Source organism: Helianthus annuus, chromosome 2 (genome assembly GCF_002127325.2).
Source record: "Helianthus annuus cultivar XRQ/B chromosome 2, HanXRQr2.0-SUNRISE, whole genome shotgun sequence".
Taxonomy (NCBI): Eukaryota; Viridiplantae; Streptophyta; class Magnoliopsida; order Asterales; family Asteraceae; genus Helianthus; species Helianthus annuus.
Window position 1 is genome coordinate 174,248,085 of NC_035434.2, and position 23,805 is coordinate 174,271,889.

At 35.3% G+C, this 23,805-nt stretch overlaps 1 protein-coding gene and 1 long non-coding RNA gene across 4 annotated transcripts; one reads left to right on the top strand and one right to left on the bottom strand.

Moving 5' to 3' along the window:
* Positions 1–394: 394 nt before the first annotated feature.
* LOC118488485 lies at positions 395–2,274 on the top strand. Its single transcript, XR_004885004.1, has 5 exons — positions 395–407; positions 1,247–1,326; positions 1,455–1,642; positions 1,713–1,954; positions 2,199–2,274. It is a non-coding gene; the product is annotated as an uncharacterized LOC118488485 (long non-coding RNA).
* Positions 2,275–4,460: 2,186 nt separating this feature from the next.
* LOC110927348 lies at positions 4,461–7,255 on the bottom strand. 3 transcript variants are annotated; one of them, XM_022171026.2, is made up of 5 exons: positions 6,975–7,255; positions 5,506–6,159; positions 5,178–5,372; positions 4,953–5,087; positions 4,461–4,859 (listed from the first exon to the last, which is right to left on the bottom strand). In XM_022171026.2, the coding sequence occupies exons 1-5, from the start codon at positions 7,017–7,019 to the stop codon at positions 4,752–4,754; spliced, it is 1,137 nt and encodes a 378-aa protein (XP_022026718.1). In that variant the 5' UTR covers positions 7,020–7,255; the 3' UTR covers positions 4,461–4,751. The 3 variants fall into 3 exon arrangements, with proteins under 3 accessions (XP_022026718.1, XP_022026717.1, XP_022026716.1); XM_022171025.2 differs by having other exon boundaries at positions 5,506–6,162; XM_022171024.2 differs by lacking the exon at positions 6,975–7,255 and adding an exon at positions 6,242–6,570.
* Positions 7,256–23,805: the final 16,550 nt, after the last annotated feature.

Below are 23,805 nucleotides of genomic sequence, written 5' to 3' on the forward strand. Positions count from 1 at the left end.
ATAGATTATATATGATTGAATGAAATCAACTTCAAGGATAAATTCCCACTACAAGTGGTTGAGGTAGTTTTTATATGTAGGTTATAGGTTGAAGGTGAGTGGGAGAGTGGATGGTGATTTGTAGTTTATTTTAAAAGAAAACTATTTTAAAAAAGAAGAAGTAAATTGACAAAAATAATAATAATAACTAGTGTGGTTCCCGCGAGCTACGGTACCGGTATTTGAGGGTAAAAACCGGTAAATACCGGTACCGAACGGCTACCGTACCGGACCGGTACCGAAAATGTCAAAAGTCGGTACCGAAAAGGTACCCGGTTCGGTAAATTCGGTACCGGTACCGGGTCCATTTTGTTCATCCCTAGTCCTAACTAACTTTGTGAAATTTCTTCTTCCATTGTTGTATAGCTGTAAGTATACCTATTTTTCTTCATTATCTCTCAAAATCTACTAGTTTATTGTGTAATTTTCATATGATTGTGTATTTTCATCACACTTTGTTCTTGTTTCCACTTGAAATTGGTGCTCGTTTTGTGATTTATTACGTCTGAAGTTCGTTAAAACCCTAATTAAGTGTTTGTGTAACTTGTTTGATTCGTTTTGTGTACAAATGTGCTAGGTTTCTTGATATGATTGTGTACTTTTGACTATAATTTGTTCTTGTTTGTGCTTGAAATTGGTGCTCGTTTTGTGATTTATTACGTCTGAAGTTCGACAAAACCCTAATTAAGTGTTTGTGTAACTTGTTTGATTCGTTTTGTGTACAAATGTGCTAGGTTTCTTGATATGATTGTGTACTTTTGACTATACTCTGTTCTTGTTTCTGCTTGAAATTGGTGCTAATAAAGTTTTGTATTGCTGTAAGTGATTATGAGATGATTGTGTACTGTCAGGGTATACTCTGTATGTTCTTGTTGATATTTGACTTCTGAATATAGAATAATTGCTGCTTAATGTTTACCTATATATTGTTTGGTTGTTCTACACTTATATGCAAATAGTTATGAATTTTGACTCACGAAAATCATTTTCAGATTCAAAATTTAATGCTAGTTTGAACAAAATAGTTAACTTTTGGTACATTTATACTTTATCTGTAACTTAGTGAATTTTGATTCATGGAACTTATTATCAGATTCTTTATATATTGCTAGCTTGAACAAAGTAGTCTGGCTTTTGATAAAAGTGACTTTCTGTGCATTTTTATTTTTGGTAGATTAGTTATTTATACTTGTTGTCTTCTTAATAGGTTTCCAGATGGCAGTGGATGATGTTCATAATCCGCTTCTTGCAGAAACAACTTGTGGATCTTTACTACTTCAATTGCAGGTGGGACTTATTTCACTCTTGTTATATGCCAATTTCCACATTAAGGGCATCATATGTCATTTTCTTTCGTAATAGTTGTTTGATGTGTTGAACCTGTTTTGTGTTGATGCAAAAAATATGGGATGAAGTTGGAGAAAGTGAGGAGGAAAGAGATAAGATGCTTCTTCAGTTAGAACAAGAGTGTTTAAATGTGTAGAAAAGGAAAGTTGACCAGGCTGCAAAGTCAAAGGATCGTCTTCTTCAAGCAATGGCAGATGCTAACCGTGAAGTCAATGCCCTTCTTGCATCTCTAGGAGAGAAATCATCTGTTAACATTGTGGGTAGTGGGCCCCATCGATTTATTTTTTTGTGTTCGTTTTTTTAACTTTTTTGTGGTGTAATTGCAGCCTGACAAGACTTCGGGAACCATCAAAGCACGTCTTGCTGCTATTGCACCGGCTCTAGAACAATTGTGGATGCAGAAGGAAGAGAGGATAAAATAGTTTTCAGATGTGCAGACACAAATTCAGAAAATACGTGTGCAGGGAATGATAAGCTTACACAAAGCTTTAAAGTTGATGAATCTGATCTATCCTTGAAGAAGTTGAAAGAATTTTATGATCATCTTCAAGAACTTCAAAAAGAAAAGGTAATGAAAATGTTAAGTAGGATTACAAAAACTATATTGTTTGAATAATGATATAACATTTTGTGTGAAATGACTAAGAAGGTTTTATTTGTTTGAATACACTTTCAGTGACTTTGACTCGTCTATTCCCGTTTTATATAAATTATATAATATATAATTTTACTTTTTCTGCCGTCTATTGAGCAAATAATATATACAGGTACTTTTGTACATATGGTGATAAATACTGAATTCTATTTTGCAGAGCCAGAGATTGGACAAAGTTCTTGAATTTGTGAACAAATTACATGATATTTGTGGTGTACTTGGGATTGATTTTTATGATGCCACAGGTGCGCAATCTAAAAGCATTAGCAATGACACATTAGCTAGGGTAAAACCGGTACCGAAGATACTAAAAGTCGGTACCGAATTTGTACCGAAAAAGTACCCGGTTCGGTAAGTTCGGTAAATTCGGTACCGGTACTGGTTCGGTACCGGTACCGGGAACGAATTGCTCATCCCTAGTCTGTTATATCTTTAGAAGAAGTTAAGAAGCAAAGATTACGTAAGGTATACACTTTCACATTACTTCACTTCTTTCGAAAGTCCTAAAACTTTCACTTCTGAGATCCTTTTGGTCGGTCAAACGAGCAGATTTTATTAATTAGCTAAACTGAAAACGGGTTGAACGGGTTAATTCGGTTTTATCATTGTAATCATATAGCTGTGTAGTCATGTTTAGCATGTTACTTATTTATACATCCCAAGAAAAGAAAAGGTGTTTATGGGTCTGCCCGAAACTAAAATTTAGAAGTTTTGATCCTATACACAACCCACCCAACCCATAGATTTTACTTTTATGTCCTAACTAGGGATGAGCTCGGTACCGACCGGTACCGGAACCGAAAGTAACGGTACCGAAAATCCTCAAAAGTGGGTACCGGTACCGAATATACCCGGTACGGTTCGGTACTGGTACGGTACCGGTATTTGAGGGTAAAACCGGTACCGAACCGGTACCGAAAATGTCAAAAGTCGGTACCGAATCGGAAAGGTACCCGGTTCGGTAAATTCGGTACTGCTACCAGTTCGGTACCGGTACCGGGTCCATTTTGCTCATCCCTAGTCCTAACTATGTGAAATTTCTTCTTCCATTGTTTGTGGCCTAAACATTCTGTCTGTAAAAAAAACTTGACATGTGAAGTCTGACAAGTTTCTTGCCATCTTCAGCATCAAGATCTTGAAGCTAGGGGTCTTCAAAACTATCCTTATCCGAAAATCCGATCCGAAATAAACACATCTGCATGATAATAATAGCAATACCGATGCTCGGTCAAAATCAGTTCGGTTTGTTAGGGTACCAGCATGGTACCACAAAAACACTCTATGTTGAATGCAACTTTGTTATGGACAAAATTTATACCCGAATGTGAAAGAAAAAAATAAAAAAACTTAAGACAAATTCGAATTTGTTAGTTCTTTGAGCAATTATGCTTTAAGGATTTTTCATATTTTGTTTTATTGATTTTATAATCAATCAATTCAAATAATATAATAATAGAAGTATCAAAATTAAAAAAAATACAAAAAGAATTATAGAAAACTGTTCATGCTCAATTTGTATTAATATATTTAAAATTTAAAATAAAACCCTCACATGTGAGGGGTGTTAACGAGAAAAACAAACGAAGTTAGTGTAAAAGGTTGAACCTCGTATCAAAACATGAACATAAAAGTTATTTTTACCGATTTTAAAATGAAAGATATTATTTGCATTTTAGATGAAACATAAAGGTTCTTTTATATGATTTACCCTTTCTAGTACGTAATTTAAGATGCCATTTAATGCTCCATTAATACATGACATATTAGATTTACTTTAAATTTCTATTCTACATAAGGAGTAAAATATGAAATTAACTTTATTGAGTAAATTATAATTTTAGTCCATGTGGTTTTGGCATATCTGTCACTTCAGTTCAGATAGTTTTTTTCTTATCCGTGTCCCTATGGCTCAATTAGTTTGAGAGTATTGGAGGAAAATAAGTTAAAAATTGGAAGCGACGTGTTACAATTTGTAAATTAAAAGTGCTATTGACCAAATGATGAAAGTTGAAGTTATTTAAATTCAATTGTATATAATTAGCATCAATCATGCACCATTTTAATCATTTGCTCATAGAATTATAAAAGTATTAGGCTTGCAGCTGGTGGGCGTTGCACTTCATAAATCCTTGGACAAGCGAATGGACTCGGCAGCCCAAAGTATTTATGTTTGGGCCTACACAATTGGACTCAACAAATTTAAAGGCTAAAGCTCATGTCATGTTTCTTTATAGTAAAACAAATTGCACCATAAAATAACATTTCTAATGCACATTAGCTAGCATCTTGTAATTTTTCCAAGAAAAGCCGGATGTGTCCATTGGTATAAAATCATGTTTTCAAGTACTAAAATGCTATCCATCACCAAAAAGATTTAAAAATTGAAAAGAAAAAGACAGATGCCAAGGGTTGCACATAAACAAGAATCTTTCTTTCAATCTCCAAATCTTGAAATTAAAAAAAAAAAAAGAAATAAAAAGTAACAGTATCTCCCTATATAAATATGAAGGCTTAATTTTCTAGCTTATATATATATACACACAAAATGGCACTGTTTTATTAGGTACCATATACATAATAATTACATAACTCTCACTACATAGATCAGATCATATATAGATGATGGCCGGACGCAATATTAAATATTGTGCAGTAGCTAGTTCCGGGAGTAATATTGCTTCTAGCGTCGCAAATCAGAGTTGTGGATTCATCATATCCAAGACTGAATGGGGTAGTTGCACTTGAATGAATTCACCCCACTGATATGTGCAAATATGTCTGATGATTCAAAATTTTCATCCTCTTCCTTTACAACCACCTGCTCAAAACCGACAATATTATTAATTAGTGAAGTCTCTAAAATGAAGAAGCAGTTAATTAACATATAACGAATTGAACTGAAGGGCGGTACATGGAAAGATTTGACATCTTCGGCAGCGTCTTCTTCATGACCGTTGCTTCTATTGTTCTCTCCAAATTCATCGTTCTTTGCAAACCTTCCTCTTACTCGAGGCCTGCTGTCTGCTAGAGTTTTTCGACATGCATACTGTAACAACCAAACAACACATTTCATATCTTGGAATTATATACATATAAACTAACTTAAATGATGATTTTTTTTTTTTTAAACATGTACCTTGATTTTCTTGCTGAAGTTCCTCTCATTCCTTTTCTTCAAGTATCTGTGGATCTTTTCTTTTCGTTCTTCGGTGGTCAATTTGCTAGTAGTAACTCTAAACGTTTCCGCATCCAAGCTTGTGATTTCTGACGCCAAAGGTGTAGTAGAACTCCCACCTCCGTTCACAAGATGTTGGCTTTCGTTACTAAGGGCCTGAAAACACATCTCACAACATCCATATATTAATTAGTCACATGTGGTGTTACCTACTATTGTAAAAAAGAAAGGAATACAAAAAAAGTGGGACAAAATAATCATATATATATATATATATACTATAATTTACCTGAAGTTCACTAGAGTTGTAAGGTCGTGGCAAAGGATCCGGGCAGAAGATACCGTTACTGTCCCCTTTGAAGTCTAGTTCACCCAAGAACAAATCCCCACCGAAAATCCCAGAAGTTTCTACGGGTAAAGGAGGGTTGGTGTTTCCCGAAAGGTATGAGCTTATGGAGGGATCCATGAACGAGCAGTTAAGGGAAGAAGGGGGGTTATTCAAGCGCATCAACTTTGAAGATAAACCATCATCTTCACAAACTGTGGGCAATGCCATAGGGTCACTTGGATATGGTAGAATTGGGTCATTTGCTAGTGGGATTTGGTTTTGGAGTAGGGTGAGATCAAACTGGTCTTGGTTGTTGAATTGGTATGGAGGGAGGTTGAGATGGGGAGAGGTTGTGAAATCTAGATTGACAGAATTAATGTCGTTTTCGGTTATTTCTTCATCGAAGATTATGGAGAAGTTGTCTGTGGTGGCTGCGGGTGTGGGGTATTTGATTATATCCGGAGGAAAGGAGAGGTTAGTCGTGTAGGAGGAGTGGTCGTCATAGCAACAGTTTGAGCTTGAAGCAACTTCAGAGTTTTGTACGGTTTGATCTGGAAACAACTCCGATTCACAAAACTCCAATATTTGAGCACTTAACGGGCTCGAAACCTGTTCCTGCTATTCCAAAAACAGACATCAATACATAATATCATGTATATATCGACTAGCTACACGTAATAACACATTAATAACAAACCTTTATAGAAAAACCCGTTTTAAACAAAAAATTGGAAGCACTCAAAATAGCCATAAAAACTACTAGTAATAGTAACATCTATATATACGCGTAGGCTCCCTTGAGTCGACATCTAGATTGCATCAAAGAATCAAATAAGCAAGACTACTTAAACATAACGCGGTCAGGAAAGTGACATATTTATATTCTCTTCAAATCATTGAAAAAAGGAGATGGGGTTGCTGATTAGGTGCTAGTCCATTAAAATAACAAACCGCGCGAGTTTGGTAACAAGACCATCAAATGCGAGGATGCGAAGGTGTTTTTGTTTCAAACGGCGAGAATCCAGAGAGATGATAAGCTAGGATAAAAAGAACAAAAATGGAATTTTGATCCCAATTATATATGCAACATACCTCCTTTATACAACTTGCCTGACAAACATCAACCTCACCACCATCACCATCTCACATGTTCTTATATTATAAAAAGTGCATAAACTTTTGAATGCAAGGACAATTAACCCATTCGTTATCTATCCAAGAAGATCAAATTCATTCAATTTGATACATGCATAACAACAAAAGATAATAATTGGAACTCATTAAGAACATGATCTCTAAAGGAATATTCCATTAAGTTCTTGATATATGAAAATGTTATATATATCTTTACTTTTCAAGAGTTCGGTTTGTTTTTTTAACTTTATAAAAAAATAAAAAAATACAAGCGGATGATCGAGAAGAATATATACCATGGAAGGTTTTTGGGGTGGATGATCAGCGGTGTCGCCCAACATTCTTTTTCTCGTCCGAAACAAAAACAACGTCGACGTACCTATGCGTTTATAATAAATTTGGGGAACGAATGGGAACCTGGAGCTTTAGAAATGATTCTTGATTGTGAATGTGGGAAAACATTAGAGGAAGATCATGAACGTCCATCTAGTACGTACGTAACAATGTAAAACAAATATGATGAATTGTAGAGAGAGAAAGTAGAGTGTTGGGATGGATGAGAGAGAGAGAGAGAGAAGTAAGGGTGCATTTGATGTTGGTGAAGGAAATTAACGTTGTTATATAAGGTACAAATGTAGGGTGACCGTACGATATATGTCCGACTAACTTGCTCACCCATTGACCATGCATGTGTTACGTTGGACAACGCGTATTGGTCTTTCTCTTACTTGGCATCTTCTTGCTGTCGTGCCACATAGGCCACCTGAAACTGGATTCTAACTAAGGAAAATCACATAAATAAATGTATGACGAATGCTTTCTAGATATAAACTAGTTACATTTCCCCTATGCTACGCGGCAGATGTCGTTTTAATTTGTTACAATGCCGATACCCGCTATAGTAACAGAAAGAGAAACTAAAAAAATAAAGTCGTAATATACCAAAAGGATATAATTATTGTTCTGATAATTACGATATCGATAACGTTGTTCGGTCCAAATTAATTCGGTTTGTTACAGTACTAGTACTCGTAACACTTATGATACAAAAAAATACCATATTTTGAATATAAATATATACCACGTTGTCAAGGTAAAAAAGTTAAACACATCTACGTATTCAGTTTTTTTAAGTTAACGAACACAAGTTATTAGAGAAAAATCAAATTAAGTGAGTTAAAGGCGTGTATAACGAATACATGTACCAGTTTTGATAATATCAAATACTGGTACTGATGTCATTCGGTTGGAATTGCTTCGGTTCGTCACGACAGCGGTGGGATACTAACACTCATATACCTTACGAAACCAATAAAATACTTTATTCAAAATACAACTTTATTTAAAAAAAAAAAAAACACTACGCTGGAATGTTAAGAATACAATAAAATATAGTCATGTATTAAAAAAAAACCAAGGAACAAATATTATCATAGACAAACAAAATTAATATAAAGTTAAATGATTAAAAGAGTATGAGGATAAGGGTGTAAGGAGTGGTTAAACACTTTGAAGTGGCAAACCAAAAAATCGACCAATCAAAGCGCGTCAATCAGTTAAAAATGTTTAAACTTTGCTGAAAAGTGTTGGCAATGGTTTAAACATTTGGTGAAGTGGTAAACTTTTTAAATAAAAAAAAGGAAAAAAATGTGATTGGTTGAGATTGGAATGGACCCCACCCCACACCCCCACCCCCCCCCTCTCTCTCTCTCTCTCTCTCTCTCCTTCCTCCCTTTCCCGAATCGGTGTTGCCTCACCGATTTAACTCCAATTTCGTCAAACATGTATGCGGCAATGGGGGCAGTGGTTTGCCGCCCATTGCCGAATCGGTGAAGGGAGTTTGCCGCCTCCACTCCTTACCCCCTAAGAGGGGCACTCTTCTCTTAGGGGAGTGACCTCTCTTAACTCCCCCCAATCAGCACGCGCCACGTTAACTCCCCTCTTAACTTCCCCCACACCCTCAATTTGATGGCGGCACTCCTCTCTTGAGGGACTTGGTTTTATTTTTTTTATATAAATATTTTTATAAAAGTAAAACATAATTTAAATAAATTAAAACTAAATAAAAATAAAAAATAGAACATTTCATTTAATTAAAAACAAGTTTGAAGGGTATTTTTAAAAAATAAAAATAGAACATTTCATTTAATTAAAAATCACAAGGAGAAAAAAAAAGTCAAAAATCATTTTCTGCTCCTTTTTTCTTCCTCCTCCCCTTCTTCTTCTTTTTCTGCACTTTGTTCTTCAAGAATCACAAGGAAAAACTCAAAAATCACAAGGAAAAACAAAAAAAAAATGGAAAACTCAAAAAAAATTGCATCTCTCATCGGTGAATACACACCTCTCCCACTCACTGCTTAGCCTCCCCGAGTTGATGGCGGCGGTGTTCCTGCTCGGGGACTTGACACCCCGCATCCCTCCCCGCAAAGCGCCCCGGACACCCTAATGTATACTACGAGGAACGCCGACTTATCTAACACTTACTTTTTTAAAGATGTAAAAGTTTATATCAAGAAAAGTCATTATGCTTTTATGTCACGTGTAGTGGGGTTTTTCGGCGTTTTTTTCCAAAAAAAAAAAGCCTAATGATGCCCCCTAATCGGCCCCGGGCGCTTTTTTTTTTTTCAAAACATAGGCCTGGACCGTTTTGTTTAAAATGCCAAAATTTGCACCACTTTCAAAATAATACCGTTGCTTCCACGGTAACAAGCAAAAATTTTATTTTTTTTATTTAATTCCACTTTTTAACATATAAATAGGGGTGCAAACGAGCCGAGCCCAAGCTCGGCCAGGCTCGAGCTCGAGCTCGATTGACTTATGAGAGCTCGGGCTCGAGCTCGGCTCGTTTGTATTTTATCAAGCTCGAGCTCGGCTCGGCTCGGCTCGGCTCGTTTATTATCTATTAAGTATATTAAATAAAAATAATATAACTAATAGACTTTTTAGGCTTGCGAGCTCGATAAGTAAAGCTCGGGCTCGGACTCGTTTACTAAATAAGCTTATTTTTAGGTTCGAGGTCGGCTTGTAAACAAGTTTAAATAAGCTCGGCTCGTTTACACTAAGGCTCGATAAGGCTCGACGAGCTTAACGAGCTTCACATCTGAGGCTCGAGCTCGGGCTCGATAAACAAACGAGCTTTGTTTGGAGGCTCAAGCTCGGCTCGGGCTCGATAAGGCTCGGCTCGTTTCGAGCTTTTTCTCGAGCCGATCTCGAGTAGCTCGCGAGCCGCTCGGCTCGTTTGCACCCCTACATATAAAACACCTCACTTTTTACTCATTTTTTTATAAGCTTTACCCTCTTCTATACTACTTCAAATTTTATAAAAAAAAAATTACATCATGAATCCCTTCCGACCCCCTTTCGGTGTTCCATCTAGACCCGTTGATCACCTCGTAGGAGACGCGTTGATCCTAGCGGAAATGCGTCGGCAACAAATCCATGACAAATACGGACTTTAGATTTTTTTTCTTGCATTTTTCGGTTTTTTTTTGTTTTTTATTTTTAGCAATGTAATTTTTTTATTTAATGAGATATTATTAGTTTTAATTTGAAAAAAATAATAATAATACTAACTGGGTAATCATTGGTTGGAGCATTATGGAGCATTATACCACTACACCCGTTTTAAGATCATGCCCCATAATGCCCACATACTGACTGGACCACCACATGACACAAAACACTCAAACATGGAGGCATTATCTTTCCCTCCTACTTACACATGCTCTTAGGGTGGACGGGGTGTACGCGGGGAGTGGTTGCGGTGATGGTAGTCCCCGATCGGGAACACCGCCGCCATCAATGCGGGGACCCGAATCGGGGGGTGAATTAGGCATGGATTCACCGCGTGAAAATGCACGAGAAACAAGGAACGGTCAAAAAAGCAACGGTCCGATTTAAAAAAAAAAATTCACTTTTTTTAAACATATATAAATAACCATCTCATTCTCTCCATTTTTTTATACTCAAACCATATCATTCTCACACATTTTTTAAACTCTCCAACCACACCCACTTCACTTTTTATTTTTTATACTCTCAAACCACACCCCCTTTACACCGAGCAATGGAGAACCAACCCCGCGAGGCCAAGAAAAAAACTAAGGGACGGGTCTCGAAACCGTCTCGAGATGGTTCGAGCGGTGCCAATGCTCAACCACAACCCCCTTTCGGATACACTTCACAACCCCCGTTTTTTTTCCAACAACCTACACACCCCTCGTTTTACAACACCCAACAACCCAATTTCGGCTATTTTCAAAATTTGTTATCAATGGACGCTCCTCCTCAATCCCCCGCCTTCGACCCATATGCTTTTCGTTCTCCACAAGTTCCATCTACACGAGGAAATGTCGAACGTCCTCTACCTATTCACGACGACGAGGACGATGAGGTAGTGCCCGAAACTCAAAATTTGGGCGACGACGACGAGGAAGATGAATATAATGTGGATGAAGACGCGGGCAACGAAGAAGATGACGCTCGGGATAAAAAGGGGAAAATGGTGAGCGAAAAATGGACAAAGGACCAAGAAGAGGCGTTGGCGAAGGCGTGGGTACATTGTTCTACCAACAAAAAAAAGGGCAATCAACAAAACCGCGATAGTTTTTGGCGTAAGATTTTAGAGCATTTTAACAAAACTGTCGGTGGAAGTAACCGGACCGTTCATCAAGTACGGTCTAAATGGAACCCGATGATGACGAAAATAAACTTTTTCAACGGCCTATACCAACAAGCGGTAAAAATTATATTTTTTTTTTTTACATTGTATATTTTTAATTTTTTTTCTAAGTTCATATTTTTTAACACTTTTTTATTTTTTTATTTTATAACATGTAGGATCGCACACGAGGAAGCGGATGTAAGGATCTCGACGTGATGAAAGTCGCGTTAAAAGAATTTAAAGATAGATTTCCGAACGGTTTTCAACACATCGAGGCGTGGGAGGTTGTTCGAAGACACGAGAAATGGGCCCAAGTCCCATTGATGGGTGAGGAAGGTGAAGGTTCGGCACATAAAAGAAAGCCCGTTGACGTGGACCCTTCGATACCGGATATGAACGAAGACCCCTCGCCACAAAGACCACAACGGCGAGACAAGCGTCAAGCTACATCGTCCGAGGGAAGCTCGGCCGAGTTGGCGGCACAATTCAAAGTGTACACCGCCATGAAAGAAGCGAAGCAAGCGGTAGAATTGGAGGCGATCGAATTGAGGAAAAAAAGAGAGTCGGAGGCTCGCGAGCTCATATCGGAACAACGCGAGACGATGAAAAACTACAATTACGATCGAGATATGAAAACATTCCTTAAGCCGCACGACGATGTTCCGCCAAGTATGTTGCCGTTCATCCTCGCCCGAAAGCGAGAAATCGCTAACAAGTACGGGTGGCCATGCGATTTCTAAAATTTTAATTTTCTACTTTTAATGTAATTTTTATTTTCTACTTTGAATGTGTTTTTTATTTTCTAGTTTGAATGTATTTTTTTTTAATTTAATGAAATGTCTTTTATTTAATTTATAAACATCCATAATTTTACAAAAAAAAAAAAAAAAGTCGAACTCACCTAAGAGGGGAGTGCCGCCATCAAAAAGGGGTATTAGGGGAGTATTAGAGGGGAGTTGACGTGGCACTATTTGGTTGGTCATGTGTAAGAGAGGGGACTCACCTCTTAGGTGAGCACCCCTTACACCCTTATAAGTTGTGAACCTTTGAGCACCTTAATGGAAGGATATTGGCCTACTTATATACCAAAAGAGTACTTTCCTAAGCTTTTGCATGATCTTATCAACATGTGTCATGATCATCTCCTCTACGAACATCACTAAATAGTGGGAATTTATCTTTGAGGTCCTCGTGTCTTTTTCAACTAGTACTACATATGAAATGAAAATGTTTTTGGTCCGTATAGGTTGGTAGAACAACACTAAACGCTAGAATTGTCTCCGAATAATCATACACAAATGTAAAAAACCACAACTCTAAGTTCCTATTTTGCCTAAAACTAATTCCAACAAACATTTATAAGTTCTTTAGATATATGCATAATAAATTCGAATCGCCCTATGTTATTAATATGTTTTACTATAACACACAATGATTGTATATAAATATAGTAACTTCTTTTCATTAGCATAACAATATAATTAAATCAACTGTAATTAATAATATAGACACAAATTGTTTATATAGTCATAATTATAATAATTCAGTTGAGTTAATTTATCATTGATTTTGTATCTACTAGAAAAGCTTAGTCACACTATAAAGAAAAATGCATCCCTTTCATAAAAAAGGATTTTTGAGTGAATTATAACTTTTCGTCCTGTAAATCATATTATAATTTCTCTCCTAAAATTTAAAAAACTACAAACATCGTTCATTATGTTAACGTGTTGTCACACATATCTTCCCTTGGTCTAACATACATCATATAGATACACAATCCACGATTCCACCCTACCTTCATCCCACTCTCTACTCTACTGTCCTTATGATCAAAATTGGTACGAATGACCAATTATTTAACTATCAATGCAAACCTAATTGTCCTTATGATCAATTTCCAATAAAAGTTTGTGGCCTAATAGAAATTGAATCCAAACCTTCAACATCTTGCACCAATGCTTAAATGGTTCATGTTTAACTCGTTTGATTGAATGCCAGGTGATAGAAACATGGCTGGTTTCAAAGACCCATGAATCTCCAACACCTGCAATCTCTACCATCGAATTATACAACTTTATATACAACATGACTCTATTTAAAAATATCATATCAAAACATAGATAAAAATAAACATATATATCACAACGCGAATACGCGATGTTCTTTTTTTTTTTTAAACATTATACATTATAAGTTAGTAAAGAAAAGAGTTAATTACACAAATGGGTCCTGTGGTTTATACATAATTTCGCCTTTGGGTACTAACTTATTTTTTTAACAGGTTTAGGTTCTATGGTTTCAATTTTGTAACACCTTTGGGTACTAACACCAAAATTAGTTAATTAATGACTAAAATACCCTTGCATTTTTAAGTTTATCAATGTAACACATTTGGGTACTAACACCTAATTTTATTTAAGTTTAAATCAATTTTACAAAATCTAGTTATTTTTTTATTTTCATTATTTTATTATATCTCTTAATTAACATAAACTCTATTTATTTTTTTATTTTCATATTTTTATTAAATTTTTTATTTAACATAAAATCTACTTGTTACACCAGTATTTTTTTAAATAGATTTTTTAAATAAAATCTACTAGCTATATAGTTTTATGTAAATTAAATTTTAATTTTCAGTTTTGGATTGAAATGATTGATAATAATAAATATCTTTCATGTAAAAAAATTAAGCCATTTTTAACTCGTTTTTTGTTCATTTACATTTTACTATTTTAGAAAATATTTAATTTACATAAAATCTACTAGTTGCACCAGTAAAATCTACTAGCTATATAGTTTTATGTAAATTAAAAATCTATTTTACAAAAAAAAAAAACGAGTTAAAAAAAGGCTTAAATTTTTTTAGTTTTATCTAAAATATCTAGCTATATAGTTTTATCTAAAATACATAGCTATATAGTTTTATCTAAAATACCTAGCTATATAGTTTTATGTAAATTAAATATCTTTCTAAAATAGTAAAATGTAAATGAACAAAAAAAAGAGTTAAAAAAAGGCTTAATTTTTTTTACATGAAAGATATTTATTATTATCAATCATTTCAATCCAAAATTGAAAATGAAAATTTAATTTACATAAAACTATATAGCTAGTAGATTTTATTTAAAAAATCTATTTAAAAAAATACTGGTGTAACAAGTAGATTTTATGTTAATAAGAAATTTAATAAAAATATGAAAATAAAAAAAATAAATAGAGTTTATGTTAATTAAGAGATATAATAAAATAATGAAAATAAAAAAATAAATAGATTTTGTAAAACTGATTTAAACTTAAATAAAATTAGGTGTTAGTACCCAAATGTGTTACATTGATAAACTTAAAAAAATGTAAGGATATTTTAATCATTAATTAACTAATTTTGGTGTTAGTACCCAAAGGTGTTACAAAATTGAAACCATAGAACCTAAACCTGTTAAAAAAATAAGTTAGTACCCTAAGGCGAAATTATATATAACCACAGGACCCATTTGTGTAATTAACTCTAAAGAAAAAGAAAAATAACAATTAACTAATGTGACACGGGTGCTAATAGTAAAATCTTTGGTGTAAATAGGACAATGGATTTTTTCATACCAACTTGGATAAATTACAATCTTCGTCCCTAGAAAATCTATCTATATATGATAAAATTAAAATCTATATATAATAAAAAAGAAGTTGAATGAACAGTGTTTTAATATTATTAAATTAGAATTAGAATTAGAAGTTTATTTAAAACTAGAATGGAATGAATAGTAACATCATTAAGAGATGAGTAAATGGTATCGGGTATTGGTATGGGTCTCAAATTTAATAAACCAGTGTACTTTCGGTACCGGTTCTGCACAGGTATTCACCGGTTTTTACCCTCAAATACCGGTGCCGTACCTGTACCGACCAGTACCGAACCGTACCATACTAGGTATATTCGGTACCGGTACCCACTTTTGGGGATTTCGGTACCGGTTGGTAACGAGCTCATCAAATCCTGTAGCAACACAACAATGCAAGTAATTGCACCATTTAGATTACTTTTCATACACACAGTAAGTAAACTGTATTTTGTTTGAATGAGATTTTATATACACAACAACTTATTTTGCTTTCTTTTTTGTCTTTTTCTGTAATGAATGAATTGTAGCATGTAAATTAACTTGGATATTTAGAATATTAATGAGCAAATCGTATCAAATCCTGTAAACGAACCGGTATCGTATCGGTACCAAATTTAATATACCAAATCATTTTCGGTACCAATGGTACCCACCTTTTGGCGTTTTCAGAATCGTTACTTTCGGTTCGACACCAGTCTAGCACCATACCTGTATTTATTGATTTTTACCTTCAAATACCATACCGTATTGTACCGAGCATTTTCGGTGCCGGTACCTAATTTCGATGATTTTCCGGATCGGTACTTTCGCTGCCGTTACCGGTACCGAGCTCATCCATATTTTAACGTGTTAGCAACGTAATAATTGAACTGAAAACAACCGAATTTCCAACGTATAGGACGTGTGGGCCCTATTATTATATATTAGATTATTTAAAATCGTTTTTTATGACGGAGTGACTAACCTTACCACGTAATTTTATTTATGTTTTGATATTCAGTATTTGTTTGCCGTTGCTGACACGCCTTTTGTAGTCATTGAGTCCCGCCGCAACGCGCGGAATGAAAATAACTAGTTAAAATTAAAATTAAAAGTGAATGAACAGTGGAACTATTATATTTCATGAATATGTCAAAATCTATATATGATAAAATTAAAAGTGAATGAACACTTATTACATAATTCTTTATTATGTGATTTTTTATTATATTGAATAATACCTTATATTTATTTATTAGACTATGGGGTATGGGGCGAGAGTTGGGGCGTGGGTTGGGTACAAATGCCCAAGTCACCACCCATGCCCCCAACCCCCCCTCCCCCCCCCCCATACTCCACGGTCGAAAACACCAATGCCTTTCGCGCAACGCACGTCAAATAAAAACACTAGTTAACATAATTTACTAAGGAAAAGTCGTGTTCCAAATATTATTTTTTAGGGTTGCATTCGGTTGTTATTTAACTTCGATAGATTTAAAAAAGGTTATCGAAGCTCATTTGTTGTCACCTTTTTCGTCCTTACAACTTACTGAATTAAAAAATTATGTCATTTACAAAATAACCATTTTGCCTTTACAACCAAAATGACATAATGTTTATTTCACAAATTCTTTTCTTTTTTAGTTTTCTCTTCTTTTACCTTCTTTGTTTACTTTCTTAAGGGAATACGGAGTGGTGCAGCAGCAAAGGGGGTTGGCAAAGTGGTTTGCCGCGCAGGAACACCGCCGCCGACCCCCCTTTGCCGTTAGGTTTCAATCTTGATCAGTGACCAAATGCCGCTCGGGGAAAGCCAAAAAAATGACCGTTGAACGAGGTAACGGCTGTAAAGCCGTTTAAAGTAAAAAAAAACATTTTTTCTTTAAAAAATTAAACTATAAATACCAAACGAAACCATACCCAAATACCTTCAAATTTATACCCCAACCAAACCAAAAAATACCACCAATTCTTCCCAAACATTTACAAAACAAAATGGCGGATGAACTCCCGTTATGGTTCCCACCCATGAGTAGCGACGATTCATCCGATAGTAGCATTCTTTTTTTCCAAAATTTCATCGAAGAAGCCGAACTTCAAGACACGGGCACATCTAACCGAAGGAGAGATATATTGAACGTCAACGTGAGGTGGGGCATGAGACACTCATGACGGATTATTTTGTCGAAGACCCGAAGTACAACGAAGATATTTTTCGGCATAGGTTCTGTATGTCGAAACGTTTGTTTCTAAAAATTGTGGCCGACGTGGAAAAAAACGACTCGTGGTTTCAAGAGGCCCTCGATGCGCGAGGTAGGAAGGGCTTTACGTCGTTGCAAAAGGTGACATCAGCTATTAAACAACTCGCAACTGGTAACACTTCAGACGAGAACGATGAGTACTTGCATATGGCCGAAAGAACTTCCCGCGAGTGCCTAGAATTTTTTTGCGACATGGTTTGTAAAATATACGCTCCCGAGTTCTTACGTAGACCGACAAGCCACGACATGACACTTTTAACGAAGCTCATGAGGAAAAACATCACCTTCCAGGTATGTTCGGTAGCCTTGATTGCACCCATTTCGTTTGGCGATTTTGTCCGACAGAGTATCGAGGCCAATATATGCGAGGAGATCACTGATTCCCGACTGTTATGCTCGAAGCGGTTGCATCTCAAGACTTATGGTTCTGGCATGCTTTTTGCGGTCCACCGGGTTCAAAAAACGATATCAATGTGCTACAACAATCTCCGTTATTTTTAACGGAACGAAATGGAACTGCGCCAAAATGTCCATTTTACGTTAACAACCATTTATACAAACGTGGTTATTTGCTCGCGGATGGAATCTACCCTCCGTGGTCCGTGTTTGTGAAGTCGATCCCTTACCCTCACGAAGTAGACGAAAAGAAATTCAAGAGACAACATGAGGCAACAAGAAAAGACGTCGAACAGGCTTTTGGTGTTTTGAAGGGGAAATGGGGTGTATTGAGTCGGCCGATGCGAGCAAGAACCGTTAGAAAAATTAGGAGTGTTGTGTACCACGTGTATTATTTTACACAACATGATTTTGAAAGATGACGGAAAGGCGATAGCACTGGTGCACATTCGGGATCCCCCGGTCGAGCACGCTCTAGACGATACGGTGTTGGGCGAGTTGATGGATGAAGACACGCATTGGAGACTAAAACACGATCTCATAAATTATCTCGCAAGTCAAGATTTACCTCACCTTTTGGTCAATTCCGACGAAGACTAGTTTAATTTATTTCAAGTTAATGTAATTTTATTGTTTTTAAATTTAATGTAATTTTAATGTTTTTAATTTAATGTAATGTTATTGTTAATTCATTCTACATTTATTAACTTAAATACTAAATATACTAGTTTACAAAAAATAAAAAAAAGTTTACCACTTCAGCGAGTGTCTAATCATTGCTAGCACTTTTCAGCATAATTTAAACACTTTTCACTGATTGACGTGGCACACTCTGATTGGTTGATTTTTAAGTTTGTCACTCTTAAGTGTCAAACCACTTCTTATACCCTAAATAAAATAAGCCGAGACTGAGCTTATATGAGCTTATGCTAAGCTTGTTTACAGCCTTAAAGTTTTTAAATTAGTTTGTTTAATATAATAATAATAATAATAATAATAATAATAATAATAATAATAATAATGACGACGACGATGATAAAAAAATAATAAATAATGAAAAAACCAAATAAATTGATCAAGCAAATGAAAAAAAAATATAAATACTTATATTTATAAATAATAATAATCAACTTGATTATATTAATAATAAACTAATTAACGGAAATTATAAAACAAAAGTGATGAAAAGAATGAAAGACAACGGAAAAAAATGAAAAGAATTGTGAAGGTTATACATTTGGATGTTTAGTTTTAAGGGTAAAATAGTTATTTTAGAAAAAGATAATAGTTTTTTTAACATTAGTTAGAACGGGAAATATAATATATTTTTTTACGAAAAGTGTAAGTTACGTATAAATAAATGACAAAAACTATAGTTTTTCTAACGTTAGTTAATGAAAAGTGTGACAATACATTAACTTATAGAAACAATTATCTGTACTTAAATTTCAAGTAAAAGAACGAAAGTTGTAAGTTTCACATAAATAAATGACAAAAACTGTAATTTACCGTACTAGATATATTTATACTTTTAAGTATAAGATGCTCTAAAAACTAACTTTCACCATGAGAATATGAACTTGTACAATTGTTCATTACGTCAGTCAAAACATGTTTGGGATAATATTTTTTCAGAAAATAATCACTAAAGGGACATGATGGAGGATTCATGGTCTTTGAAAAGAATCCACTAACTTCACGTTTTAATGAGAATATTGTTGGAAAAAATAATAATTCATTTTTTACCTATGGTGTACAATGAATTATTATTATATATATATATATATTTTTCCTTACATTAAGGTAAAATTTATTTTCAGGTGTTTATATTATTTTGTATCAAGGTTGTTTAACTAAAAAGAAGTGTTTCATATTTTTCTTAGATTTAGAATCGAAACCTGAACCCACTTACAGCCGTTGTTAATGGTATTTTCAGTATCATCAACTGAACCACGTAGGTTTTTTTAACGGCTAATTTACACGTCCAGGTTTAAACCTTGGTCTTTCACCAAGGAAGCTTTACCTCTTGCCGGTGGACTACAACCCAAGTGTAAATTGTGCTCATCTTTCTTTCTTACGCCATGTGTGATGTTTTAATTTCTAAAACTGTATGATGTTATCTTGTAACAAACTTAGATTTTAACATGGAATCATTTAATAGGATTCATATAGCAAGATATACTTTGTGATCCATGCTCATCTTTCATTTAATATGTATGTAGGAAAGCCAAAAGACACCAAATTTTCACCAACAAATAGTACAACATGTGTGTGTGTTTAAGTATAAAAGGGTGTAACTCGATCCAAGGTGGCTGTAATGAGCATTGTAAGGAACAATACAAAGATCTTTGAACAGACCCCAAAATCCTATAAAGCAATGTACTTGTGATTCTAGTTCACGTAAAGCTAGCTTGATTTCTAAATAGTGCTTTGCATGCAATCACTAGGTATAATATAAAGCTAGTTGTTGTTTTATTCTCATTGGATTTCCACAAAAGCAGGATTTGTTAGATCTCATGGTAACTAGTAAACACACCTTCAAATCCACATCATTGTCACATTGTACTTCAAGAGAAAGTAAGTAACAAAATATCTGTTGATAAATAAAGGTCTAGCATTTGATGTTGATTGGTTGATCGAAGAAGATCGAATATAGTTGGGGAATAAAGTGCATGTACAACTTATAAACAGAACAATTAAATCTTATCAATCTTTGATTCCAAACAGGACATTAGGTGCCTCTCTATCTTCCCACACCTATCTAGGTTTTGACTTTAACCAAGCGCGCTTCTCGTCGTCTAAGCAACTGCAATCTTAAGAGTGACATAAAAGAATCAGCAACCCATGAGGTTCTTGTTCTTGTTCTTTCAAAGATGGGTACTGATTTGAGCCACTGTTTGTGCTGTGTTGCTTAAGTGCTTTCACTTGTTTCCCCAAACACCACAACAATCATCCCTTGGTACAACTTCCATTTAACCTTTTTGGGCAATATTCTTTCCCCTACACCAAAGGCTCTAGACTTTTTAAGATTCTACAGTCTTTCACATGGCTCTCAAGATTCTAATATTGTATTTCAGCCCAAGCTGCAAACAACAAAACATTGATTTTCCAGGTGAAGTCTTTTCAGCTTTACGATCTCTTAAATCGTGTTAGTCATATATACTTGCACGCACCACCAGCTCAAGATCCGTGGAAGTCTTTTCAGCTCTACGAACATCGCATTGCAACCATATATAGCTAGGTGCGTTTAGTGCTTATCTATATGCAACACATACAAAATAACATGCTTAAATAACCAAAACCCTCTTGATGTTCTTTTGTTGTTAGTGTTAGAAACAATGTATGTTGCAAAGTTAGTATCTACCTAGCTCATAGCTTTCTCCAAGCGGAAAAATAAGTGTCCCGTCTCCACGTGATAGTTGTTCTAATTCAGAAGGAATAGTTGTGACCTGATTTGATTAGGGTATAGGGTTCCATAAGTGTAATTAAGCTGGAAATTTTGAGTTTTTATTATTTGTATTACTCTTGTAAAAAATTATGTTTAAGGAGCGCATCATCATGCCTAAACACCCTTTAGTTCTTGTAAGTATAAACATAAAAATAATGACTTGAAAAGAAAAAAAATACTTTTTTTCTACCGCATAATACTTTAAACGAAAAATAATCAAACTAGAACTTGAATGTACTGAATGTATGTATATGTTAGAGACTCGTGAACTTAGAATATATATGCACACACACACTGTAATTTGTGAAACAACGCGGCCCTATGCATCAATGCGCCGATCCATACTGGTTACTATCTTTCAAGAAGTGTATGCTAGACCATTGAGTATACATAATTACATACTAACACTAAACATACTTAATACTAACTAGTTTAATACCCGTCCGTTGGACGGGTTACGCGAAGGTAACAAATAAAGATAATGAGTAAATTACGTTTTTGGCCCCTGTGGTTATATCAGTTTTACTATATTGGCCCAAAATAAGATTTTTTAACAGATCTGCCCCCGTGGTCCCTATAACTAACCGTTTTGGCCCTTAAATCTAACCAAACCCCAACTCAGGTTAATTTCTTGGTCACATGGGTAGCACATGATGTCTAAATTGGTCATTTTACCTCCTCCTAAAATGTCTGTATAAATAAAACCCTAAATCCTTATTTTTTTCACTTCATCTTCTTCATTAAATTATCTTCTTTTTCGAGCTTTTCAGCAATGGTCTTTCCTGCATCTTCGTTAATTCCACCTTTTTCTTGGTGTTTGTGTACAAGATTAGGTTAACATCTTAAAAAGTCATGATTTTTGATAGTGATGATGACAATAAAGAAAATGAACAATGTGGGTCTTTCTTGATTTTGACCAAAGAAAAAGCCACTTTGAAGGTTGAATCTGTACGTGTCAATGCGAGATACTCATGGGTTATTGTTCTTTTTATGTGATTCATCCTCCACAAGGTTAGATTTTGGGGATTTTTATGTTATTTTGCTGTAAAAGATTAGTTTTTTAAAGGGTATTTTTTTAGTGCACACCAAGTATTTGTAAAAATGCCTATGTACCAACATCACTCAACTGGTGGGCAAGTTTTAGATCTGAAAACTGCTGTGAAAGATGGCATTTTGGGTGGTGTGGGTGTGTGTGTGTGTGTGGGGGGGGGGGGGGTTGGGTGTGGTTACGTCACTGGACTAGAAATGGGAAAAATGGATCTGAAGAAGATGATTGAACAGCTTGACTCAGTTGAGGTCCCATCTGTGTTCATATGTCCAATCACATTAGAAACAATGCAAGATCCAGTGACCCTTTGTACAGGACAGACTTATCGGTCCAACATCCTCAAATGGTTCTCATTGGGCCACTTCCCTTGCCCGACAACAATGCAAGAGCTTTGAGATGACTCACTCACACTTGGTTTTCCCAGAAGTATTTAGCTATGAAATTAGGGTTTTGAATGAAAGCTCGTAGAGGAAGATGATTTAATAAAGAAGATGAAGTGAAAAAATAAGGATTTAGGGTTTTATTTATACAAACATTTTAGGGGGAGGTAAAATGACCAATTTAGACATCATGTGCTAACCATGTGACCAAGAAATTAACCTGAGTTGGGGTTTGGTTAGATTTAGGGGCCAAAACGGTTAGTTATAGGGACCATGGGGGCATATTTGTTAAAAAATCTTATTTTGGGCCAATATAGTAAAACTGATATAACCATAGGGGCCAAAAACGTAATTTACTCTAAAGATAATGCATATTGATGGTGTTTCGGTTTGCTTCTCCTTTTCCTCTTTTCCATCTATTTGAAAATATTACAACCATCGAACTTTTCTTTTTCTTCTTTTCAACCCACTGAAACGCATTCTCAAAACACATTATCCAAACACTACAAAAATGACATATTAACTTTTAATGGCTACTTTAATACCCATCCGATGGACGGGTTAAGTTAATGTATTATATAGTAACAACATGAATGAACCTATAAACACAACTAACTTGAATTTAAATATTTCCCATGATGGATATTATAAGATCATTATAAGTTGTTGTCTTTCAACATCCACCTCTTTTTCTAGCATTTCCTTCAATTGTATTTCCATATATTTCATTAAGTTAATATTGAAATACAATAACTTAACCCGCTTAAACACGAGAGATGGGCTTGAGGTCCTTGGGCCCAAGCCCATTTAATAAACCTAAAAATATAAGTCAGTGTTCACTCCTTATTCATTCTAAAAACCCTAAAACATCTACACACCTCCAGCCGACATCCCCTTTCACTCCTCTCATCGGTGACCGTGCAGGTTACCGGCCGGCCACAGGGGTCCCGTGCTTGCTAGCATGTCACCCCACACAACCCCAAGCTCCCTCTTCATCTTAAGTCGTCGTACACACCGCTACCTTGTCCAAAGAGAGAGAGAGAGAGAGAGAGAGAGATCGGAGAACAGGAGAGGGGCCGATCACCTATTTCACGGCAACAGAAGGGGCAAGTGGCGACGGCAATGGATTCCGACAACCGTTTTCCGGGTAAAACGTACCGGAGGAGCCGGCGACCGACTTACCGTCCGGTGGACGGGTTACGTTAATGTATTATATTATTCATATAGTGACAACATGAATGAGGCTATGAACAAAAAGAAATAAAATAGAGAGTTAGATAATATACCCAACTGATGGTCGGATACTTTAGTGCCGTAATTTCATCACAAGAT

Bases quoted from the DNA above. Each gene is read 5' to 3' on its own strand.
- LOC110927348 (XM_022171024.2), bottom strand. From the start codon at position 6,319: ATGTTACTATTACTAGTAGTTTTTATGGCTATTTTGAGTGCTTCCAAT. The intron at 6,160-6,241 runs GTTTGTTATTAA...TTGGAATAGCAG, and splicing joins AAACGGGTTTTTCTATAAAG to GAACAGGTTTCGAGCCCGTT. The intron at 4,860-4,952 runs GTACCGCCCTTC...GGTTTTGAGCAG, and splicing joins AAGATGTCAAATCTTTCCAT to GTGGTTGTAAAGGAAGAGGA.